Source organism: Phocoena sinus, chromosome 13 (genome assembly GCF_008692025.1).
Source record: "Phocoena sinus isolate mPhoSin1 chromosome 13, mPhoSin1.pri, whole genome shotgun sequence".
NCBI lineage: Eukaryota > Metazoa > Chordata > Mammalia > Artiodactyla > Phocoenidae > Phocoena > Phocoena sinus.
The window spans coordinates 35,321,701-35,343,526 of NC_045775.1; the positions used below are offsets into that span (position 1 = coordinate 35,321,701).

The 21,826-nt window shown below is 50.3% G+C and overlaps 2 protein-coding genes across 5 annotated transcripts in view; both read right to left on the reverse strand.

The window, feature by feature from the left end:
• Positions 1-535: 535 nt before the first annotated feature.
• ZFP36L2 (ZFP36 ring finger protein like 2) lies at positions 536-4,805 on the reverse strand. The gene is made up of 2 exons (XM_032653076.1): positions 4,451-4,805; positions 536-3,920 (listed from the first exon to the last, which is right to left on the reverse strand). Exons 1-2 carry the CDS (start codon positions 4,499-4,501, stop codon positions 2,490-2,492), a joined length of 1,482 nt encoding a protein of 493 aa, XP_032508967.1. The 5' UTR covers positions 4,502-4,805; the 3' UTR covers positions 536-2,489.
• Positions 4,806-8,205: 3,400 nt separating this feature from the next.
• THADA (THADA armadillo repeat containing) overlaps positions 8,206-21,826 on the reverse strand; it is a 314,598-nt gene continuing 300,977 nt past the window's right edge. For 2 of the 4 annotated variants that reach the window (XM_032652726.1, XM_032652725.1), the window contains exons 37-38: positions 10,374-10,543; positions 8,206-9,335 (exon numbers count right to left, since the gene is read on the reverse strand). In XM_032652726.1, coding sequence (XP_032508617.1) covers positions 8,943-9,335; positions 10,374-10,543 — 563 coding nt within the window. In that variant the 3' untranslated portion in view covers positions 8,206-8,942. The remainder of the gene's footprint in view (positions 9,336-10,373; positions 10,544-21,826) is intronic. The other 2 variants (XM_032652728.1, XM_032652727.1) reach the window with 2 other exon arrangements.

Sequence of the window (21,826 nt, forward strand, 5' to 3'; positions counted from 1 at the left end):
TCTCTTTCTGTCCTCTGTGGACAAGGACACAACCAGGATTTCCAAAGTCCAGGCCAAACCCTGGTTCTCTGGCCCAGGAAAGGCTGGGCCTAAGCCCCCATCCCCAGTTCAGCCAAGGGCTGGCAAGACCCTCCTCACCCAAGCAGTTTGGTTCCCTGTGCGTCCCAGTGGGAAAAAAAAAAAAATCAGACCTTCAGCTGCCACTGCAGACACGTGATCTGCTTGGTGACTCACAGGCAGGCCCCACGCCTCAGGCCTCCCAACCAGGCCCAGCCACCAGTCAGCCAACACGGGGATGCATCTTATTACCAAAGAGAACAGCTAACTAATGCCCTTGACGGTCCAAATTACTCTTTCCGCTAAAAGAACTTGTATATAAAATATATAGGGGGACAGGCTCTTCTGAACTCTGGCTCTGCCAGCTTTCTAAACTCTAGCCCCCAATCTCTCTAAGACCTGGGTAATGCCTGACAGTGGTGAGAAGGTACAAAGCTAGACACTCCCATTTAAAAAAGGAAGCTATCTTACACATCAATACCTTCTTTTCCCAAAAGTTTTATTGGGGGAAAACTACAAAACATTTACAGTACAATGTTTACAGTCACAATTTGTAGTGAACTGATTCCCCAAATATATTACAACTCAGGTTGACTTAACCTTGTTACATTCAAATACCTACTTCTGTCAAAGTAGTCCAGAATACATACATACATAGTGCTCCAACTGTACCTACGTACAAACAAACTACATCTACTGCTCATTCATCCGCTGTCCAGGAAAGCATTCCTGCCTTTCCACACGGGGAAAAAAAAAAAAAGTACAAGTTTTGTAATTTTCTGTAATTAAACAAGGCATATTCATGTACTACATACCATTTTAGCACTAAGAGGTGGCCTCTTCACTTTATAGCTATATAAAAAAAAGTGGTAAAAATCTTTTCCTTTTGTGCAGTTGAACCCATCCTACATTCAAATTCTCTCAAGCACTAATAGACAAAATACTTATTTGGTTGAGGAAGATTTAAGGCAAGTTCTGGCCCTTCCAAAGGCACTGTGAGATTACCCTCCCCCCCCATTATTGCTACATGTCTTTATATGCAGAGTATGTCACAGTAGAACTGGTGGATAAGCAAACAAAAACCATTTTCTGCTGATTTATAAAGATGGAATGAGAAAAGCATGCCACATGTAAGCCTGATTGCAAAGTATGTGGTCACTTTTTTTCTTTTAAAGTTGGATGGGCTACAACCATTATACATTCTAAGAAAAACTCACAAGATATTCCTCAAACTACTTCCACAGCATCAAGATAAGATTTCCGTAAAGAAACCATGCAATCTTTCAAAATTTACGTAAACAAGGAAAGAAATTAATGAAATAAATATTACATACAATCTCTTAAATTAAGATTTTTTTTTACTCATTTACAATAAAATAACCAAGTGAAGTTACAAAAGGCATATATTACTGTGAAAAGAACATACACTCCACATTTTGCCGATTAATAATGGCAATCATAATTTAACATAATAAAAGAATATATATCTATTGCTTTCCATCATACTTGATAAATACAGTATGAACAAAATTTTCAATGTATACTTTTCACAAGATAATAAATAAGTTAAATAGTTTTTTCATATTGAGTTGTGGTGCAGTGGTGCGAATCAACTCAAAACAGCTAAAAATTCAGCAGTTATTCCCCAACAATTACAAACTAAGCTCTGCCCAAGGCTTCCAGAAAGAGCAGACAAAACGGTTCTAACTTAAACATCCACTAAGTGGTGGCAATGAAACCAGGAACCAGTATGAAACTTTGGAATGCAAGGTTTTTTTTTTTCCAGACATATATAACTTTGTTAAAAAACAAAAAACACCTATGGAGCTGAGGTCTACTATCAAGGCATATTCTTGGCAGAATATTGGATTCTAAAAGCTTATAGGTTTAGCAAGGTGTTGGTTGGCTTGTTTGTTTACACTGGTCTGAGACAATTAGGAACCTCCCTCAAGATAAGAGTCCCCACATCTGGACTGTAACTAATGCTTTGCAAGTGAAGATATGGAATGGTGGTTGGTAGCTGCTGGTGCCGGGTTGATTTTTCCTAAAGTCCCAAACTCATTGGAGACCTAAAAAAGTTTGTGTTTGGTTTTTGTTCTATTCGCATCACAACTGCTCTGTTGTGAATATTTTGTTCAATACAAAAAGTTCGTAGGCTTTTTTTCGCTCAACAAGAATGAAACTTCGTAATAATAATAAAAATAATAATAAAAAACAAAACAAGAGGAAACCGAAAGGGGAGGGTGGGGGCCCCTCCCGGCACACAAGTTCGAGTCCAAGTGCTCGGTGCGGCCTGCAGTCTGCTTGTGGCCGAGGTCAGCCCCCCACACTCCCGAGCCTCCCTGCCCCTAGCAGGGGCGCGACTGCAGGGGCGCCCTCCAACACCCCCAGAACGACCTTCCCTTCCTCCTCCTCACTAGCGCCCTCTTGCCTCAGTCGTCGGAGATGGAGAGGCGGCTGAAGATGGGCAGCCGGCGGCCAGGGTCGAGGCTGGGGGACTCAGAGCCGCTGAGGCTGCCCGAACTCAGGGAGCCGCTCAAGTAGCTGTCGCGGTCAGACAGTGAGTCCGGGGGACTAGGGGGCGCGTCGAACACGGGCGACTCGGACAGGCGGCGTGGCAGCTGGAAGCTGAAGGGCGGCGAGGGCGGCGCGGCGGCGCTGGCAGGGAGGGGCGCGCTGGGCGGCGCCGGGGGCTGCGCGGGGGGCACTAGGCCCTGCTGCTGCTGCTGCTGGCTGCGATAGTAGGCGGCGGCGGCCACGGCGGCGAAGTTGTGGGTCTGGATGGCGAGAGGTGTGATGAGGCTGCTCAGCTCCGGGCCGAAGGCGAAGGCGTTGTTGGCGCACGAGGCCGAAGAGCAGGTGGCGCAGGGCGCGCCCGGCGCGAGCAGGTCCTCGGCGCCCCCGGTGCCGTACAGCAGCGCGGCCGCGGCCGCTGCCGCCGCAGAGGCACAGCACGTCGGGGCGCCCGAGGGCGTGGAAGCAGCCGAGGCCGAGGAGCAAGACGAAGCGGACGAAGAGCAAGACGAAGCCGAGGAGCAGGAGGGTGGCGGCGGCGTGCGCGACGTGGGGCTGTCGAGCAGCAGGGGCGACTCCAGGCCCCCCGGGGGCTGGTGGTGGCCCGACGGGAAGCCCGAGAAGCTGAGGCTGTGGTGCAGCTTGGGCCGCGGCTCCCGCGGGAAGCCCAGGTGCAGCGCGTCGCGGGCGCTGAAGTTGCGCAGGTCCCCAGAGGCACCCCCCGACGGCGCGGGCCGCCGTTCATCGGCGTTGTGGATGAAGTGGCAGCGCGGCCCATAGGGGCAGAAGCCGATGGTGTGGAAGGTGCGGCACAGCTCCGTCTTGTACTTGGGGTGCCGCGTCAGGCTGCGCAGCTCGTGGAAGCCATGCGCGAACTGGCACTTTTCGCCGTACTTGCACGTGCCGCTCTCCTCGAAAGGCCGGCACAGCTCAGTTTTGTAGCGCGTTGAGTTGATCTGGGAGCCGCCTCCCCCCTTCTGCTGCTGCTGCAGGTGGAGGAGGTGCTGGCTGCGCTCGCCGTTGTCGCTGAACGAGCGGTCCCGGAATTTGTTCTCCTTGTTCAGCAGGGCCGTGCCGCCGCCCCCCGACGGCTCCTTGAGGGTGCCGTAGGAGGCCGGCCCGCCCGCCGCCGCGCTGCCGCAGCTGCTGCCGTTAGCTGCGCCCGGGAACTTGGGCGAGCAGCTGCCGGGGCTAGGCGCGGGGTGGGCGAGCGCGTGCAGGTTGCTGGCTGAGTGCCGACGGAGGAAGCCCGGCGTGAAGCCCGAGCTGGGGGCGGCGGCCACGGGTGTCCCCACCGCCTTCTTGTCCAGCATGTTGTTCAGATTGAGGTTGGCCAGGGACTTCTCCGTCTGCCAAAAAGGAGGGTAGCGGGGAAGGCATGAAAAGTGGGAAAAGAAAGAGGAGAGGGATGCGTTGGGGTGAGCTGCAGAAGAACCACTTCCAGCCCTCCAATTCTTTTTTTTTTTCGAATCTCGACTCGGCCAACCTCCACCACTACACGCGCACAAAAATCAAGTTTGCGTTGGGAGGAGCCGGACTCCCCACCCTAGGCCGCGCTGGGTTGCGACATGTGATCCTCAGTCGTGGGCCGCCGGCCTGGGCGGCGCAAACCCCGTCCGGGAAGCCCCGGGCAAGCGTGGCTGTGGTCGGCTGCGGAGAAACTAAACAGCTACTGCGACTCCCTCCTGCCCTTCCTCCCCGCTGCTTCTCCCCGTCCACAAGGTTCGAGCACACACTGCAAACTCCGGCATTTTTCCCAAGCCCAAAAAGTCAAGGAGGGAAGAGGACCCCCAAAGTCGAGGACAGAAGGCCAAGCCTGAAAACTCCAAGAGCTTCCTCCTTGCCCGTCCCCTTCTTCCCTCCCTGCTCCTCCGCGTACCTTGCACAAGAAGTCGATATCGTAGAATGCGGACAGAAGTGTGGTCGACATGTTTCTGGATCCTGTAATGGTCGGAGCTGCAGGCTGGGAGGTCCGGAGGAGCCCTTGGGGCGGCGCGGCCGGGCTTGAGCCACGACGAATAACGGGCGAGGGGCGGGGGAGGGACCGAAAGTTTGCGGGGGGCCAGAAAAGAGGGAGCGGGGGCAGCAGCTTGAACTGGTTTGAGGGTGCCCGGGAGTGCAGAGTGGGGGGAGAGAAGAGTGAAGCTAGAGCGCTCCTCCGCGCCCCGGGGTGCCCGGCCCGCCCCCCCCCCCGCGCGGAGCCGACTGCTGCTCGCGGACTGTTGGAACTCAGCCGCCCGAGAGCGCGCGCCTTATATAGAGCCCCGGAGCGCGGCAGCGGCGGGGCGGGCCTGCAGCGGGGAGGGGACAGAAGGCTGACCCCGCCGGGGTCTCCAGGCAACGCCGCCCGCCGGCTTGAGGACGTCAGGCGCCTTCCTGGCCTCCCATTGGCCGCCGCCAATTTTTTCCTCTGGGGGAGGGGGCGGAGAGGCCTCGGGGCGGGGCTGGCCGGTGGGGCGCCCGGGGCGGCGTGGAGAGCTCGGCCCAGATGGGTGCTGCTGGGTGGCGGCGGGAAGGTACGGCTCCATTCCTTTGGGGCTGTACTGTTGAAAATCCCCAGCACATTTAACGTGGCCGGGTTTCTGCAGCCCTGGACGTGTCTTTCCCCGCCCGGTCCTGCTAGGCGAAATTGCGGAGCTTTTATCTCCCACCCTCGGTTTTATACTGGGCGCGGGAATTGCAAAATGCAAGAATATTGCAACCGTCCGCGCGGCCCCGCTGTTTTTGCTAAAGAAGCTCCGGCTGGGGGGCGGGGACTCTGGGCCCGAGTCTGACCGGTAGTGGCTCCATCCCGACTGCACGTGGAGACGCGGTGGGGGTGGGGCCGGAGCGGCCACGCGGGCGGCTGCCAGGGCAGGCAGTCTCGCCCGGAGGAGCCTGGGCCGGTTCCTCCGCCCCTCTTCCCGCCCAGCCTGCAGTAAACAGGGCTTGAGCGCCGAGCCCTGCCGGGCAGGGCTGAGTGTCTGAGGACAAGGCGCTGGCTTTGCTAATCACATCACAAGACCTTGAGCCAGGGCCAAAGGCGCGGAGTGGCGCGGGGCGTCCCGGGCGGGGGAGCCGGCTGGGAGGACGGGAGGAAAGGCCAGGAGAGCCGCACAGGCATGGAGGCACTTCCCAACGCCTCGTCCGTCTGCTGGTCTGTCCGGCTTTCCCCTGCCCTCCTGGGGGTTGTGGTACAGCTGCCAGCCGAGGCTCCCGCCCGCCGCAGCCTTGGCCTGGCGCGCCCTCCTAGCCCCTTAACTCCCGGGCCGTTGAGGGCGCCGCGCCCCGCCTTAACTCGTTGTGGGCTGCGGGCTCCGGCTGAGGCCGACCCGCAGCCAGGCTGGGCTAGGCACCGAGGATGCGCCTGGTGGGCTCGCCCCCGTTTCCTTCTCTTGCCAGCCCCACACCCCAAAAGCCCGCGTTGGGAAATGCTCTTTGCCAACGGCGCCCTCCGGGTACGGGGCAGACACCCCCCCCTAGCGCCCAGTGCAGCTAAGGCCACTGTCAGCCCCACTGGGGCAGATCTGGAGTCCGGTCCAGGACACTTCTCACTCCGCGTCTACGGGTATGCTGCCAAAAAAGCTGGAGCGGGGCCCATGATTTCGCACACCTGGCAGCCTAGGCTGTAATTGGGCCTAAGTTGGAAGGTCCAGTACCCGCCAGGGAAAGAAGCTCCCGAGACCCACGCCCCCTTGCCCAGTTGATCTTGTTTCTGGCTGTTTCCTTGTGCTTACTTCCATTCGGCGGCGCTCATTCCCTCTCTCAGTTACCCTGGGAGGGAATGAGCCAGGCCTGTCACTCAGGAAACCTACTCTTTAGAGTTCAGCTTGCACGCAGAGCCCATTGCTGCACTCCTCACCCACCCAGAGAGCTAGAGTCAGCCTAGGGCTGCAAGGACTTCAGGATCAGAAACGTAGGGCTGGAGTTCAGGCCCTGTCCCTTATAAGCCATGTGATTTCAAGCAAATCACAAAATCACTTTGGCACCTGGGTTTCTTTGTAAAACTAAGATAATTCCTGCTTTACTCATCTCTCACCTTTGTCAAGGTGCAAATGAGTTATCTGTTAAGGTTTTTAAAAGATAAGTATACTCCATCTTATTTATTAAAACAAATTGACAAAGCATAAAAATGGAGAAAGCCAGGCCTCTGGAGTATGGCCAGATGGGTGAAGGTCTACAGAATCGTGAATGCAGAGCTGAGGGGTCACCAAATCTTGGACCCTCGAGTTTGGAGCCAAGGGCAGTGACCTCAGAAGAAGTGACTGCTTCACTTTTGCCACCCGGCCTATACTGGCCCCTAGACAAGGCTGGGCAACCATGGCTGACACTTACAGCCTAGAATACCCAAGAACCCTGATGCTGTTTTGTTCTTTGTTGAAATGAACCACAGCACAAGAGTCTGAGGATGGCCCTGACAGTGGGGTATTCTGAGTTTCCCGTGGGAATGCATCAGGAAAGTGTGAAACAGCAATTTCCCTCACCAGTGCTATTGGAGGTCAGTGACAAGATTTCAGATACAAAAACCAGTGGAAACATCTGTCTCTCCTGTGCTCTCAGGCTGGCTACAACCAGCCAAGATCAAAATCTGGGGTAATTCTCAACAGCTATGAGAACACCCACTTTGCAGGCTTGGTAGAAGGACTTTGGAGCTAACGTGTAAACATGCTATGGTACATGCTTTGGTACAGAGTACCTGCTGGTAGAAAATATTTTTATTATTATGTAACTGCTTTTATTTCATTTTAAATGGAGAAAAAAGGAATGCTGGCCTTTTCCAGTGAGCTGGGCTTTGCTGGAGCCGGTTTCATAATTATTCTACCATGGTTATCACCACATTGTGCCAATTCCCTGACTTCTCACCAGCCACGTCTTCTCAGAACAAAAAGAAATGTTCAGTTGGCAACTTTCCATCAAGTGTGGGCTACACAGATGTCTAACCAGGTTATTAATTCAGGATCACAGAAAACACATTTTGAGCTGAGTAGTGCAAAACCACCAGGGAATTTCCTGTCTCTTTAGGGCAAAACTTTGGACACTAAGTTAACTTCTTTCCTTGCTTCTTCCTACACAGACCTTTCTCTATTCTTCTAGTAGGCTCTATTTTTTAGTGTTAGGTGGTTTTCTTTCAAAGAGAAACAAATTATATTTGAAATATAAGTCTTTCTGTAGTAGGAAATGATCATATCAAACCCTCTCCCCTCTAAACTGCCCCTCCAGACCCTCAAACATCAATAAAATAATTCTGACTGCTCACCTGAGAAGTATTTAAATGTATTGACAGACCCTAAAAAGCTGGGCCAAGTGTACATAGGATTACTGAAATGGTTCTTTCAGATAACTAGGATGAAAAATGAATGTGGATGAGGCTATGACCCATCCAAGCTATGAATTTCAAGATAACTGTCTTTGGGTAACACTTAACTCTGAAATTATAAATTAAAACTGGTAAACCAGTGGAAAACAAAACTAGCAGCAAAACGTATGCAAGAGCGACACCTGCTGGGTGTCTGAGAAAGAGGGGAGGGCTGGACTTAGAAAAGCAGAAAACCCTTAAGGTTTCCAGGTTAAATCACTGAAATGGATAGAAGTTTTCTGGCATCTTAAATAAGAATCTTCTTGTTACTGCCACCAAGAAAATGACAGTAAACAGTGTAGGCATCAAATAAGTCATTTATTCTGACTCTCCTTTCCCCAGGTTCCTTCTAACAGCCAAGAGTCTATGATTTCACTGGGTGGTGAATCTGTTTTCCTAACAATAGCACAGATACTTTTTATGGTGGGGAGAGGGGGGTAGGAGCTCTTAATGGCTCTTTTAATAATTAGGATGGCATGTGTAGGTCACTGAAGGCTTAAACATGCAGACAGTAAAAACAAAATGATTTGTATGAAGTCGATCCTTAATTCTCCCAGGATTCAACATTTGGAACATATCTCTGCCTTTGCTAAAATCGAATAAAATTTGGAATTCTGACCAAGTGGGCTGTTTGCCAACTAATCCAGCTCCCACCACTAGCCAGAAAAGGGGGGGAAAATCATGTGTTAAGACCCAACTCTGTGCAGTCAATTCAGAGAAAAATGTAGGCCGGCTCTGGTTGGACACTGGAGGTCCTGGGGGATGAAAAAGGCTAATTCAGGCCTGCAGGTGGCCTGCACCTGGGAACAGAGTCAATATTCAATGTGGTAGCCTCACGTCCTACAGTAGCTGCAATAAACGAGGCTGCCTTGAATGACTGAACTGAAGAAAAAGTCCTCTGTAGGACAGAAGACTAGACTCACAGAAGTGGGGGAGTTGTGAAGGGGAGAAGACGCTTAGTTTCTGTTCAAAATTTTCCTGCAGGTTGACTGGGGGAACAATCCACCCTACCCCCAACCCCACAAGTCTTCTTTCTTCAACAAGCCGTTTCTGTTCTTGGAAGAGTTAACTGATTCACTGCTGCAGGAGAGTCCAAAGCCCTGAGAACTGGGGTGTCTTCCCCTTCCTTTCCTTCCAGAAACGCCAGTAACCTCAGGCAAGCCAAAGCCCTTTCCTCCCGAATGCGCAGTCTTGTGAACTCCACCGTCTTCAAAAACTCAGCAGTTGGTGGCAGCTCTCTGAAGAGCTGGGAAAGGAGGTGGCATTGCTCTGACGCTGTCCTCTGAAGATGACAGAGCCTCTCGGGGCTGTGGGGACGCCAGCTGGACTTGGAGAGGAGGCGGAAGAGGTGCTTGTAGAGGTATTTCATGAAGATCAGGGTCTCAGCCCAAAAGTTGACTTCTGTTTTTTCAAACAGGTAGTCTTCCACCTAAGTCCGATGAAAAAGCCAAAAGTCAACCTTACAGGGGATGCTGACTGGCCCCAGTCCAGAGCAGAGTCCTGGCAGATGCAGAAGCAGTGTGTCCCCTCCCCACCTGACAGAGGGCTCACTCTCGCCTGTCAACACCCCTGTACACACAGCACTTGCACCCTTGAAGGTCACCTTCTATCTTCACTCGTACTTCTCCACTGGAGAGAAATTTTTTTCCCCCAGACTTAACATGACCTTTGATAAAGATGTGTTTGTGGTTCTCAGCCAAGATATTTTGGGGGCTTGGTGCTGAAAAGGGGACCTCAACACAGGAGGGGGCCCTAGACCTGAAGGTGCATCTAGAAATCAGAGAGGAGGGAGGAAGGGAGATCTGAGCAGCAAAGAGCAAAGAATTGACAAACATGAGACACCAGTCTCTCAGTATGAAACCAAATTTCTATAATGCTGGGGATTTTCAAGGTCATTTTATCACAGACACTTTATCTTGTCTCCTAATTTCCCATAAACAGGCTGCTTTTTGAACTCTTGGCCTGCCGGGGATGCCAAGAAGGCCAGCTGAGTCAGACAATGGCAGAGAGGAATTTCAGTTCTCAAGACGCTTTTACTGCTTATCTGGGTCCTCAGTTTCCTTATCTGTTGACTGACCCCCACCTGGAGGGGCTCATAGTTTTCTTCAAGCAGCAGAGACCCTGGAAGGACCCTGATTCTCTGGAAGTGTTTCACCTTCAAACCTAACCATGGGGAGCCCCTGGTCACTCCAATGTTGACGAATAAGCATCCTCCATAGTTAAACTCTCAACTTCCAAGGGGCTTACCGTTGGAACTCCACAGGCCAGCACGAGAGCTGCCCCGGCAGCACCCGCGGGCTGCTGGGGCCACTTGGAGACTCCCTAATTGCTTGCCGCTCTGTAATCTGAGCACCCAGAAGCATGCTTTCAGCAGGCACCTCAGGCCCATGTAAGCCTGGAAGTCCTGCACCCGGTGGGTGTAGGATCATTCCCACCCGCCTCCACTGCCCGGACACCCCAGGATTACCTGATGCACGCTCTCCACACAGGCCGTGAGGTCATCACCCTCCCCCAACAGCCATCCTAGCAGGACTGGGAGTCCAGGGGCCAGCTGGTCCCACTGCTGGAGCAGGTCACACAGCACAGCCAGGGCCAGATCCAGTGCGATGGAGGCGTCCACCCGGCAGAAGGCAAATTCTGTGGAAATGAGAGAGGTGAACCATGAATGTGCTGCTCAGGGCCAACTGGGGAGGCTGTGCAGGACTCCAGGAACATTAAAGGCTTCAGGTAAAATCACTGCCAGGGGCTTCCCTGGTGGCACAGTGGTTAAGGATCTGCCTGCCAATGCAGCGGGCACGGGTTCGAGCCCTGGTCCAGAAAGATCCTACATGCCACGGAGCAACTAAGCCCGTGCGTGACAACTACTGGAGCCCGTGCACTCTAGGGCCTGCGTGCCACAACTTTCGAGCCCACGTGCTGCAGCTACTGAAGCCCGCCCACCTAGAGCCCGTGCACCGCAACGAAGAGTAGACACCGCTCGCCACAACTAGAGAAAGCCTGTGCGCAGCAACGAAGACCCAACACAGCCAAAAAAAAAAAAAAGGAAAATCACTGCCACTAGCCTGGCAGGGAAGCTGGTGGAATAGTGGGATACCCTCACTAAGAGTTATTAATCCATTCCTGAATCCTGCTGTCTGTGCAGCTAGAATGAGTCATAGGCCTGAATCCCACCATTTCCATGCCCTCTATCCCAGTGTGGACAGAAGCACAGCCCCACCTACAAGACTAGACATCTATCTCCCCTCAGCCCTTCTAACTGGAAGGATATCACAAAAGCTTCCCACCCAGCGTCTCCTCTGCAGGCCTGCCGACAACGCCTAAACTCCATTGCTTTGTCCCTTCCTCTGAACCAAATCCCACTGAGCACATAACACATTAACTCTCTAACATCTTAGAGCAGGGCATCAGCAAACTTTTTCTTAAAGGGCCAGAAGGTAAATATTTTAGACTTTGGGAGTCTTACGGTCTCTGACTGAAAGCAGCCATAGACAATATGTAAACAAATGGTTGTGGCTAGGTTCCAATAAAACTTTATGTTACAATAAAATTTGACTTTCATGTAATTTTTGTTTCACAAAATAATATTCTTCTTTTGATTTTTTCCAACCATTTAAAAATGTAAAAGCCGTTGGTAGTTCACAGGCCGCACGGTGACAGGTGGGGGCTGGGATTAGCTCACATTCTGCGGCCCTCTGTTAGCGTGAAGTCGTTTTTCAGAGACTCATTTTCTTAGCTGGCTGGAGGAAGGGCGCTAAAGGAGTCGAATGGGGTGCAGAAAGAGGAAGTGGGTGCCTTGGGGAAACCATTGCTTACTTCACCATTTTGCCTTAGACAGTCCTAAATATGGGTTTGAAGGGAGGCTCAGGGTGTTGACATTTCTGCTAACAACCCCGCGTCTCCCACCCCCAACCCGGAGGAGGCCTGAAACGTAGGACTGAAATCCCACCGCACAGACAATATATCTCTATGGACTCATCCATACACCAATGCTTGTCTTTCAATGACACACTTCTACTGAGACCTCATCTTTCTCAAATCCACATCTCCACTCCAGCCCACAGACCTGTCCGTGACCATTTGGCCCCCAAAGAGACTTGCTCAGCACACAGGGAGAAGCCTCAGAGTCTGGAATGGAAAGCTGAGTTCCCCAGGGCGTTGAACCAGGCTTAGTGGACCTATTAGGTGCCATTCCCTAAGCAAGTTCTTCCTCTCCAGTCCTTCAGCATCCTTTGGGCTGGGTATTACCATCCCTACTTCACAGATGAGGAATCCAGGCACAGATACGTTAACTCACTTGCGTACAGTCAGAGAGCTTTAAGTGGCTATAAAGAAACCGGAATTGACAACAAGTTTCATGGTGCATGCAGAGCGCAGATTTGGAGGATTAGCACCAACATTCCAGAGATGTAGGTCTTCCTGGTGAGATAAACAGAGTTGGTGAACCTCCAGCAGGGCCAGCACTACATAGAGCCCGTGACTCACGGAAGCAGCCGAAGGATCAACGTTACTATCCTCAGAGCCCCAAATCAATCCCTCAGGACACCTGCCCCTTAGGCTCTGCAGCCTAGAATCAGGCTTCAAACTGGGAAACAGAAAAAGTTGGGGGGAGGCGTGAAGGTACATTTTAGCTGTCGGTGTGAGCCATGTGTTGGTCCAGCCTTCACCTATAACACAATCTCTACTTTTATCTCTACTGACTCCCCTGTGTAGTTCTCAACTGGTTTAGAGTCTGTATGGGGAAGAGATACCATTAATCGGCATCTTTCAAACCTCAAAGAACTGAAAATACACATGAAGATCAGCATACAATTAAACACATAGCAGATGCTCAAAACATTCCAGTTTACGGCTCTAGAGATCATGAAATCTCTCCCTTTACCCCACTTGATTTGGTTTGAATACTAACACAGGGACTGCCACAAAGAAAGCAAGCAATAAGTTGATAATAACGAACACTTTTCTTCTATTTGAACTCTTATTGCTCCTACCACCAGGAGGGAGGTACCCTTATTTAACAAACAAGGAAGTTGTGCTCACAGAGGTTGGGTAACAGGTCCAAGTTTGCACAGTTAGCAGTGGTGGCACTGAGCTAGGTCTCCCTCAGTCATAGGCCAACCCCCCAGGCAGGGAAGCCATGGAGAAACACTCCCAGTAACCCATGGAGATGAATAAGTCAGACTCAGTTTTATCACTTTTATTCATGAAAAAGAGCTCCCAGCTAAGGGCCATATTTTGAAAAAAAGGGTCAAAGCTCTAAGTCCTCAGTATTGTGGCACTAGCAGCAGGTCAGCTTATCTTGAAATCTTCCAGAAAAACCTGCCCTCTGATTCACCCGTTTTCCCCCCACCCCTTCTTTTTGTCTCCTTAAGGCAAGGACTGAAAGCCCCATAGGGAAGAAAACAGTTTCATCCACCAGCAAAACCAGTGCCTGCAGCTCAGGCAACATTCCTGCTGGGTCCATGAAGAACACTTGGAGGTGACCAGAGATGCCACCAGGAAGGCCAGACTGATGCACCTGCCCCACCCGACACGACACACATCCTCCGTCCTGCACCATTTTGCTGTGCATCATGCTTAGGAAGTGGCAGGAGAGTGACAGGAATGACGGAAGCACAAGAGGAGAGCTGGTGTGTTGGCTCGAAGTGAAATCTACTAGAATTATAACCATCCAAACACTGACCCTGCAAGGTGAGGAGAGATGGGGAAGGGACACTGGGTTGGGGGTGAGGGCAGGATTAGTTGGATTTAGACCTGCTTGAGGGGCCAGATGCACCTCACCAAGTTCCCTCTTTTTCTACCTTGCCCTGGATGAAGATAGCTCAGCCAGAACAGCCCAGATCTCTACTGGCCAAATGCCTTCTGAAGGGGAGGCTGAAGAGTAGGGGGAGGAATTTTTCACCTAACCACGCAGGCCAGCCAAGCTCTCACAGGCCTGCAGGTCCATCGAGGAAGCAAGAAAGCAAGTGACCAAGCAACAAGTGTGTCGAGAGAATCTGTTGTGTGTCCAGAACAGCCAAAACAATCTGGAAAAATACAACAAAACTAGAAGACTCATATTTCCCAATTTCAAAACTGGCATAAGGATAGACATAATATAAATCAATGGAATAGAACTGAGTGTCCAGAAATAAACTCTCACAATTACAGTCAATTGATTTTCGACAAGGGTGTTAAAACAACTGGCTGGGGGCTTCCCTGGTGGCGCGGTGGTTGGGAGTCCACCTGCCGATGCAGGGGACGCGGGATCCCACATGCTGCGGAGCGGCTGGGCCCGTGGGCCATGACCGCTGAGCCTGTGCTCTGCAGCAGGAGAGGCCACAGCGGCGAGAGGCCTGCATACCGCAAAAAAAAAAAAAAAAAAAAAAAAAAAAAAAGCACAAGCAAAAAAAGTTAAGACTTCATCAAAATTGAAAACTTTTGTACTTCAAAGGACATCATTAAGAATGCAAAAAGACTCACGGAATTGGAGAACATACAAGGGATTTGTATCTAAAATACATAAAAAACTCTTAAAACCCAATAATAAAAAGACAAATAACCCAGTTAAAACCTGTGCAAAGGGTCTGAATAGACATTTCTCCAGAAAAGATATACAAATGACCAATAAGCACATGAAAAGATACTTAGCATCATTAGCCATCAGGGAAATACAAATCAAAACCACAATGAGAAACTACTTCATACCTACTAGCATAACTTTAACCAACAAGATAGATACTAAGTTTTTTTTTTATTATTGGAATATAATTGCTTTACCATGTTGTGTTAGTTTCTGCTGTACAGTGAAGTGGATCAGCTATATATATACATATATCCCCTCCCCCTTGGACCTCCCTGCCTCCCCCATCCCACCCATCTAGGTCATCACAGAGCACTGAGCTGAGCTCCCTGTGCTATCCAGCAGCTTCCCACGAGCTATCTACTTTACACATGGTAGTGTATTTATGTCAAACGTAATCTCCCAGTTCATCCCACTCTCCCCTTCCCTTCCACGTCCACATGTCCGTTCTCTATGTCTGTGTTTCTATTCCTGCCCTGCAAATAGGTTCATCTGTGCCATTTTTCTAGATTCCACATATATGCGTTAATATATGATACTTGTTTTTCTCTTTCTGACTTACTTCACTCTGTATGACAGACTCTAGATCCATCCACATCTCTACAAATGACCCAATTTCATTTCTTTTTATGGCTGATGTCCCACTATATATATGTACCACATCTTCTTTATCCATTCATCTGTCGATGGACATTTAGGTTGTTTCCATGTCCTGGCTCTTGTAAATAGTGCTGCAATGAACACTGTGGTACATGACTCTTTTTGAATTCTGGTTTTCTCAGGGTATATGCCCAGTAGTGGGATTGCTGGGTCATATGGTAGTTCTGTTTTTAGTTTTTTAAGGAACCTCCATACTGTTCTCCATAGTGGCTGTATCATTTACATTCCCATCAACAGTGCAAGAGGGTTCCCTTTTCTCTGCATCCTCTCCAGCATTTACTGTTTGTAGATTTTTTGATGATGGCCATCCTGACCAGTGTGAGGTGATACCTCATTGTAGTTTTGATTTGCATTTCTTGAATAATTAGTGATGCTAAGCATCTTTTCATGTGCCTCTTGGCCATCTGTACGTCTTCTTTGGTGAAATGTCTATTTAGGTTGTCTGCCCATTTTTTGATTGGTTTTTTTTTTTTTTTTGATACTGAGCTGCATGAGCTGTTTGTATATTTTGGAGATTAATCCTTTGTTCGTTGCTTCATTTGCAAATATTTTCTCCCATTCTGTGGGTTGTCTTTTCGTCTTGTTTATCTGACCAATAAGTACGTGAAAAGATACTTAGCATCATTAACCATCAGGGAAAGACGAATCAAAACCACAATGAGAAACCACTTCATACCTACTAGCATAACTTTAACGAAAGAGATAGATACTAAGTTTTGGTGAAGATGTAAAGAAATTAAAACTCTCATATATTGCTGGTAGGAATGTACAATGGTGCAGCCACTTTGGAAGACAGTCTCAAAGTCTCTCCTGCTCTTAGGCATATAACTAAGAGAAGTAAAAAAATGTATGTCCACACAGAAATGTGTACATGAATGTTATGAATTAACATGAATGTTAACATTCATTAACATGAATGTTAATAAGAGCATCATTCATAAAAGCCAGTAAGTGGAAACAACCAAAACGTTCATGAACCAATGAATGCATAAATGAAATGTGGTACATCCATGCAATGGAATGTTATTCAGCTATAAAAAGGAACGAAGTATTGATACATGCTACAACACAGATGAACCTTGAAAACATGCTAAGTGAGAGAAGCCAGACACAGAAGACCACATACTGTATGATTCCACTCATACAAAATGTTCAGAACAGGCAAGTCATAGAGACAGAAGGTAGACTAGTGGTTGCCAGGGGTTGGAGAATAAGGAATGACTGCTGATAGATACAGTGTTTCCTTTTGAGTTGATGAAAATGTCCTCGAATCAGGTAGTGGTGATGGTTGTACAACCTTATGAATATACTGAAATTTGTACATATGCACACTTTAATTTGATGTATTTTATGCTATATGCATTACATCTGGGCTGGGGGGCATGGAGAGTGTGGAAGGCTGAAAAATAGCCTCCCAAAAGATATCTGTCAAGTCCCCGGACCCTGTGAATGTTACTTTACTTGGATAAAGGGTCTTTGGAGACGTGACTAAGTTGAGCCCGATACTGAGATGAGGAGATAATCTTGGATGATCTGGGTGGTCCCTAGATGCCATCACAGTTGTCCTAATAAGAGAGGGGCAGGAGGAGGTTTGACACTAGATGCACATAGGAAGACACACAGAGGAGAAGGTGATGTGAGGACAGAGGCAGAGGCTGGAGTGATGCAAGCACGGAAATGGTGACAGCCTCCAGAAGCTGGAAGAGACAAGGGCCGGATTCTTCCCTAGAGCCTGCAGAGGGAGTGTGGCCCTGCTGACACCTTAATTTCAGACTTCTGGCCTCTAGAACTGTGAGACGATAAATTGGTGGTGTTTTAAACCACCAAGTTTGTGGTCATTTGTTACAGCAGCCACAGGAAACTAATACGGAGGAACCAAGGGTAGGCTGTGGGATTTCTTTTTGGAGTGATGAAAATATTCTAAAATTGTTTGTGCTGATGGTTGCATAAGTCTATGAGTATGATAAAAAACACTGAATCATACTCTTTAAATGGGTGACTTGTATGGTATGTGTATGGTATATCTCAGTAAAACTATTATGTTAAAAAAGAAACTCTGCTATGTGCCCAAGTTAGTTCCAGTTGCTGGGAGGAAGCCTGGCCACAGGGCCTGCCTGGAAAGGAGCCAAATGTCTAGAGCCCTCAAGCTTGCTTGTGGGGTCCAGGCCTCAGGTGCTGGAGGACTCTGCAGAGGTGAATGGTTGGGTCAGAAGGTGGAGAGGAGGCTCGAGAAGACTTCCGGGAGGAGCTGGGACTCTGCCTGGCCCTTTACCATATAGTCAGGAAACAGGTGCTGATGGTCTGCTCTGGGGCCGGTGCTGTGCTAAGTACTGTGGGAAAGCAAAGCAAGTGGCTGACATGTGCTGTCCTCAGGAAGCTGGTGGTCTAGATTGGAAGGTCAGGCTAACACTCAGGCAACAGTAAGGAATCAGGTGCTCCATGGAGTGGTCTGGATCCCAAGAGCTGCAGGAGTCAGGGGAGGGGAGACGTCAGTGCGGGGGAAAAATCGTCTCCTAGACTCTCCCCCACTGGCTACGTAGCTAAGGCAAGCCCCCTCTGGGAGCGCTTCAAGCGGGAAAGGGGTGCTGGCACACACTCATGTCTGTGGGGGACAGTGCAAGGCAGACTGGATCAACACTCAGTCACTTGGAAGCCAGTTGGAAACCCAACAGATGAGCGTTTAGAACTGGTTAATCCTGTGCTTTCCATCCTTGAGAATGAATAACTCGCTTGGATTGCAGTGGAGGGCAGCAGACAAGAGGCTGCAGGGCTGCTGCCGCGTAGACTTCCTCTTGCTACTGCTCCGGCCACATCAGGGCTCTCTTGCCAAGGCGGACCCTGGGGATCAGAAACTCCTACTTGCTCCCCTGCGGTCTTCTTCCCCACCTCCATGAAGAGGCCCACCTTGGGGCTGGGAGCTGAAGTGCAGGCTTCACGCAGTGTGCTGGATCCACTCAAAGTCCCAGCCTGTGTCCCCTAAGAGAAGGGATCATTTCTAGGCAGGTAGACAAGCAAGTCACAGGCTTTGAGGTCATTTTCAACTGTACTGATTAAAACGAAAGTGCCGACACAGATTTTTTCTATGTTGCCAACCTTAGAAACCAATTCAGACCATGGATTAGAAACCTACCGTCTGATTCTAAAGTATCATGGGGGAGATGCCTTCTAGACCAAGGCCATTGGTCAAGCCTCCTTCCCAGTCCTTCCCAAGAGAGGTCAAGTCAGCCCAGGAAATGCTGAGCATTTGTGGGAAATCCCTCAACCCTGCCACCCAACCAACTCTCTGCTCCCCCCACCCATTTACCCATCAATTCAAGCTTTTATCTCCCCACAAGTATTTATCGATCACCAGGTAGGGGGCTGGGAGGGAGGGGGGACTGTGAGAAACATGAGGAAAATTCCAGGCCCTTCTCTCAGAGAGCAGATAGTTTAGTCAGAGGCAAGCTGACACCTATGAAGTGTTAGGAAATAGTCCAAGATGGTGCATGACAGGGACTAATTATACCATTACTAGCAGTAATGAAAGGAGAAAAAAAAAAGTGGGGAGTGGGAGGAGGGAGAGCTTCACGGAGGGGAAACTCGGGCAGGCAGGGGCCAAGCATAGCTGGGATGAAAAGGAGGTGCAGGGAGATTAGACCTGCCTGTTGAAGAGGGGGGTTTGGGGGAGCTGGAGGTGAAGATGGAGGGGCAGACGGCCTAGAGCAGACTTGGGGGGTCAGAGTTGAGTGAGTACAACTGTGCTTTTTTTGTGAGGGAAAATATTTTAAGGTTTCACTAAGCTGTTTCCAGACAATGTCATCACTTCCAGTCTTCTCCACAGATTCCTTCACATCCCCCTCAGCAGGGCAAGAGCCTGTATTTTAACTAGTCATGAGAAACAAGTGTGGAACTGAAGCTTGGTTCAGCTGCTGACTCTGCCATTCAACTCTTGCAGGGTCTCCAGGAACCTCACTGCCTGACCCTCTGATCCTCTACCCCTGCTGACCCTCTACCCCTGCTGACCCTCCACTCCTAGAGCCGAGGCTCTCCGCTCTCCAGGGACCTCGGAGCCAGGGCTCAGAGGTGGGATCTCCAGGCACTGCAGTCAGTGAGAGGATTTCCTAACCCATCAAAGGTCATCATCTCAGACTTACTTTACCATGAAACAGAGCTCCCAGATGACCCTGACCTGAGACAGATGACCCAGAGGAAGGTCTGTCCTAAGGACTGGAGAGAGGTGGCCCCTCCAGCAGCTCTGATGAGCCCAGCAGGAAGTCTGGGTCGGGGAACATGGGTATTCATGATATTAGTCTCTGTTCTTTAGCTGAATGTTTTGAAAATTTCATCAAAGAAGATGCGAATGTGCCAGTCGGTGCTCCCAAGGGCGGCCCAGCAGGCACTGAGACCACTGCCCACGCACTCACGGATCTACGTCGTGCCCTGGATGAGTCAGCCCCTCCCCTCACTCCCTCTTGGCCATGGTACAAAGTCTGGCTGGGAACTCAGACTTCAGCTGGCCCAGGTGGACCCCTCTTCCTCCTCCTACTTCTGTTTCTTCTTTTTGTTTTTTAAGCCCTGAAAACCACTGTATAAAAGACCGTACACGTAGGACTTCCCTGGTGGCGCAGTGGTTAAGAATCTGCCTGCCAATGCAGTGGACACGGGTTCAAGCTCTGGTCCGGGAAGATCCCACATGGTGTGGAGCAACTAAGCCCCGTGCACCACAACTACCGAGCCTGCGCTTTAGAGCCCCGTGAGCCACAACTACTGAACCTGCGTGCCACAACTACTGAACCCACACACCTGGAGCCCGTGCTTCACAACAAAGAGAAGCCACCTCAATGAGAATCTCATGCACCGCAACGAAGAGTAGCCCCTGCTCGCCACAACTAGAGAAAGCCCGCACGCAGCAACGAAGATCCAACACAGGCAAAAATAAATAAATAAATAAACTTATTAACAAAACCCAAAAAGACCGTACACATAGAGGCAACCAAACACACACCGGGGCTCCAGGGTTCCCAGGCCCCACGGGACCCAGTGGAAGTACCAGGCAGCAGTGCAAATGGACTGCTGGGTCCTCACACAAGTTTGGTACAGCTCACATGGTTTTCTAAAAATCAGATTTCTCATAAAAATCCAAATGCCTAGCATCTTTGGAAAATTCAGAAAATTAGAACCTGATGTCTCCATGCCTGTGTTTTACTGCGACTTAACAGCTGCTTGGAGCAGAGCAGTGGCCACGCCCTGTAGGAGGCATCTGTGTGCCCTGTCTGGCCCTACTGCCTCCCACCTCACCCCTGCTGGCATGTGGGCTTGTGGCGCCTACACTAGGGTACCCAGGAGGGCAGCTGGCCTCCAGCCAGCCCCTTACCTGTACAGACGAGAACACTGAGACCCTCGAACAAAGCTCTCTCCTCACATCCCCCCCACTGCTTGCTGGGCCTTCCCTCTCCCTCCACCTCTCACGGCTTTGATTTCCTCGTCATTCCTTCTGGGTGATGGATCTTCTTCCTCATCTTGACTTAGCCAGGCCTACTCATCCCTCAGCACCCAACTCAAGTCCTGTGGTCCGGTCTCTCCAGCCCACTGTGACCTGTCTCTGCTCGTACCTGTATTCAGTGTGTTCACAGATGGTGAGGAAATGCATTCCATGGCTGAGCCCCATGTCCCTCCTTTTCCTGGGATCACCCATGAGATAGCAGTGGGCACACAGCAGATACCATTCACTTGGCACTTGATTAGAGTCTTGTAGCAAGTGACTTAGGGCTTTGTTGAGTTTCCCCAATGGGAAAACCTCAAGATCGCCAAGAGTCCGGTCACACGTGGAGACAGGATTATTGTTGCCACTTTACATTCAAGGTTGTTGAGGTTTAGAGAACTTACTCTTTCAAGATCACGCAGGTTGTACGCGGTAGGGCCAGACACAAACCCAGGTACAGGCTTGTCTGACTCCAGAGCCTGTATTCGGGACCATTCTGCTAAGCTACCTATAAATGTTGAATGAAAAGATGGATGGATGAATAAACTGATTATTTCCTGTTTGCTGCCCCCCACCTCCCACCCCCGGACCCATTCTTTGTCCTTCTCTATCCCGCTCAGTGCCCCAGGAATTTGATCTCCATGGATCAATCCAGGTTTCCTTGCCACCTGGCTTCTACCTAGATTCTTCTAATAGGGAGGGAACACTGAGATTTTGGAAGGCAGGAAGAGAGAGAAGTTGGGTGTTTCTTTCCTGTATCCTTCCCTGCAAGTTGCCAAGGTTCTGGCAGTGGCTGTAACCCCTAACTCAGCTCCCACTGGGTTCTGTAACCTCAGTCCCTCTGCTCTCAGCTGCAGGGTGCTAGGGGCAGTGGTAGTTTCCTACCGCTGCTGGTCTCTAAGTGCCTCCCTTCACCTGGCAGTTCTCAACCTCGACATGTTACCCCCAGGGGACATCTGCCAATATCTGGAGACATTTTTGGTTGTCACAATTCAGAGGAGGTGGTGCTACTGGCATTGGTGGGTAGAGGCCGGGGATGCTGCTAACCATCCGACAATGCCCAGGACAGTCCCTTCTCCAAAATGTTGACAGTGCAGAGGCTGAGAAACCCTGCTTTAACCCTACCCACAACCTTGCACAACTGCAAAGAGTCCCTTCAGTGAAGTCTCTTGAAGTAAACACATGGAGGGAGGGATGGAGCTCTTCAGTGTTCATCAGGAACCAGAGGCCTGGGTCTCCA

Coding starts and splice junctions, on each gene's coding strand:
- ZFP36L2 (XM_032653076.1), bottom strand. CDS start 4,501: ATGTCGACCACACTTCTGTCCGCATTCTACGATATCGACTTCTTGTGC. Junction 3,921..4,450: donor ATATCGACTTCTTGTGCAAG/GTACGCGGAGGA, acceptor CCTTTTTGGCAG/ACGGAGAAGTCCCTGGCCAA.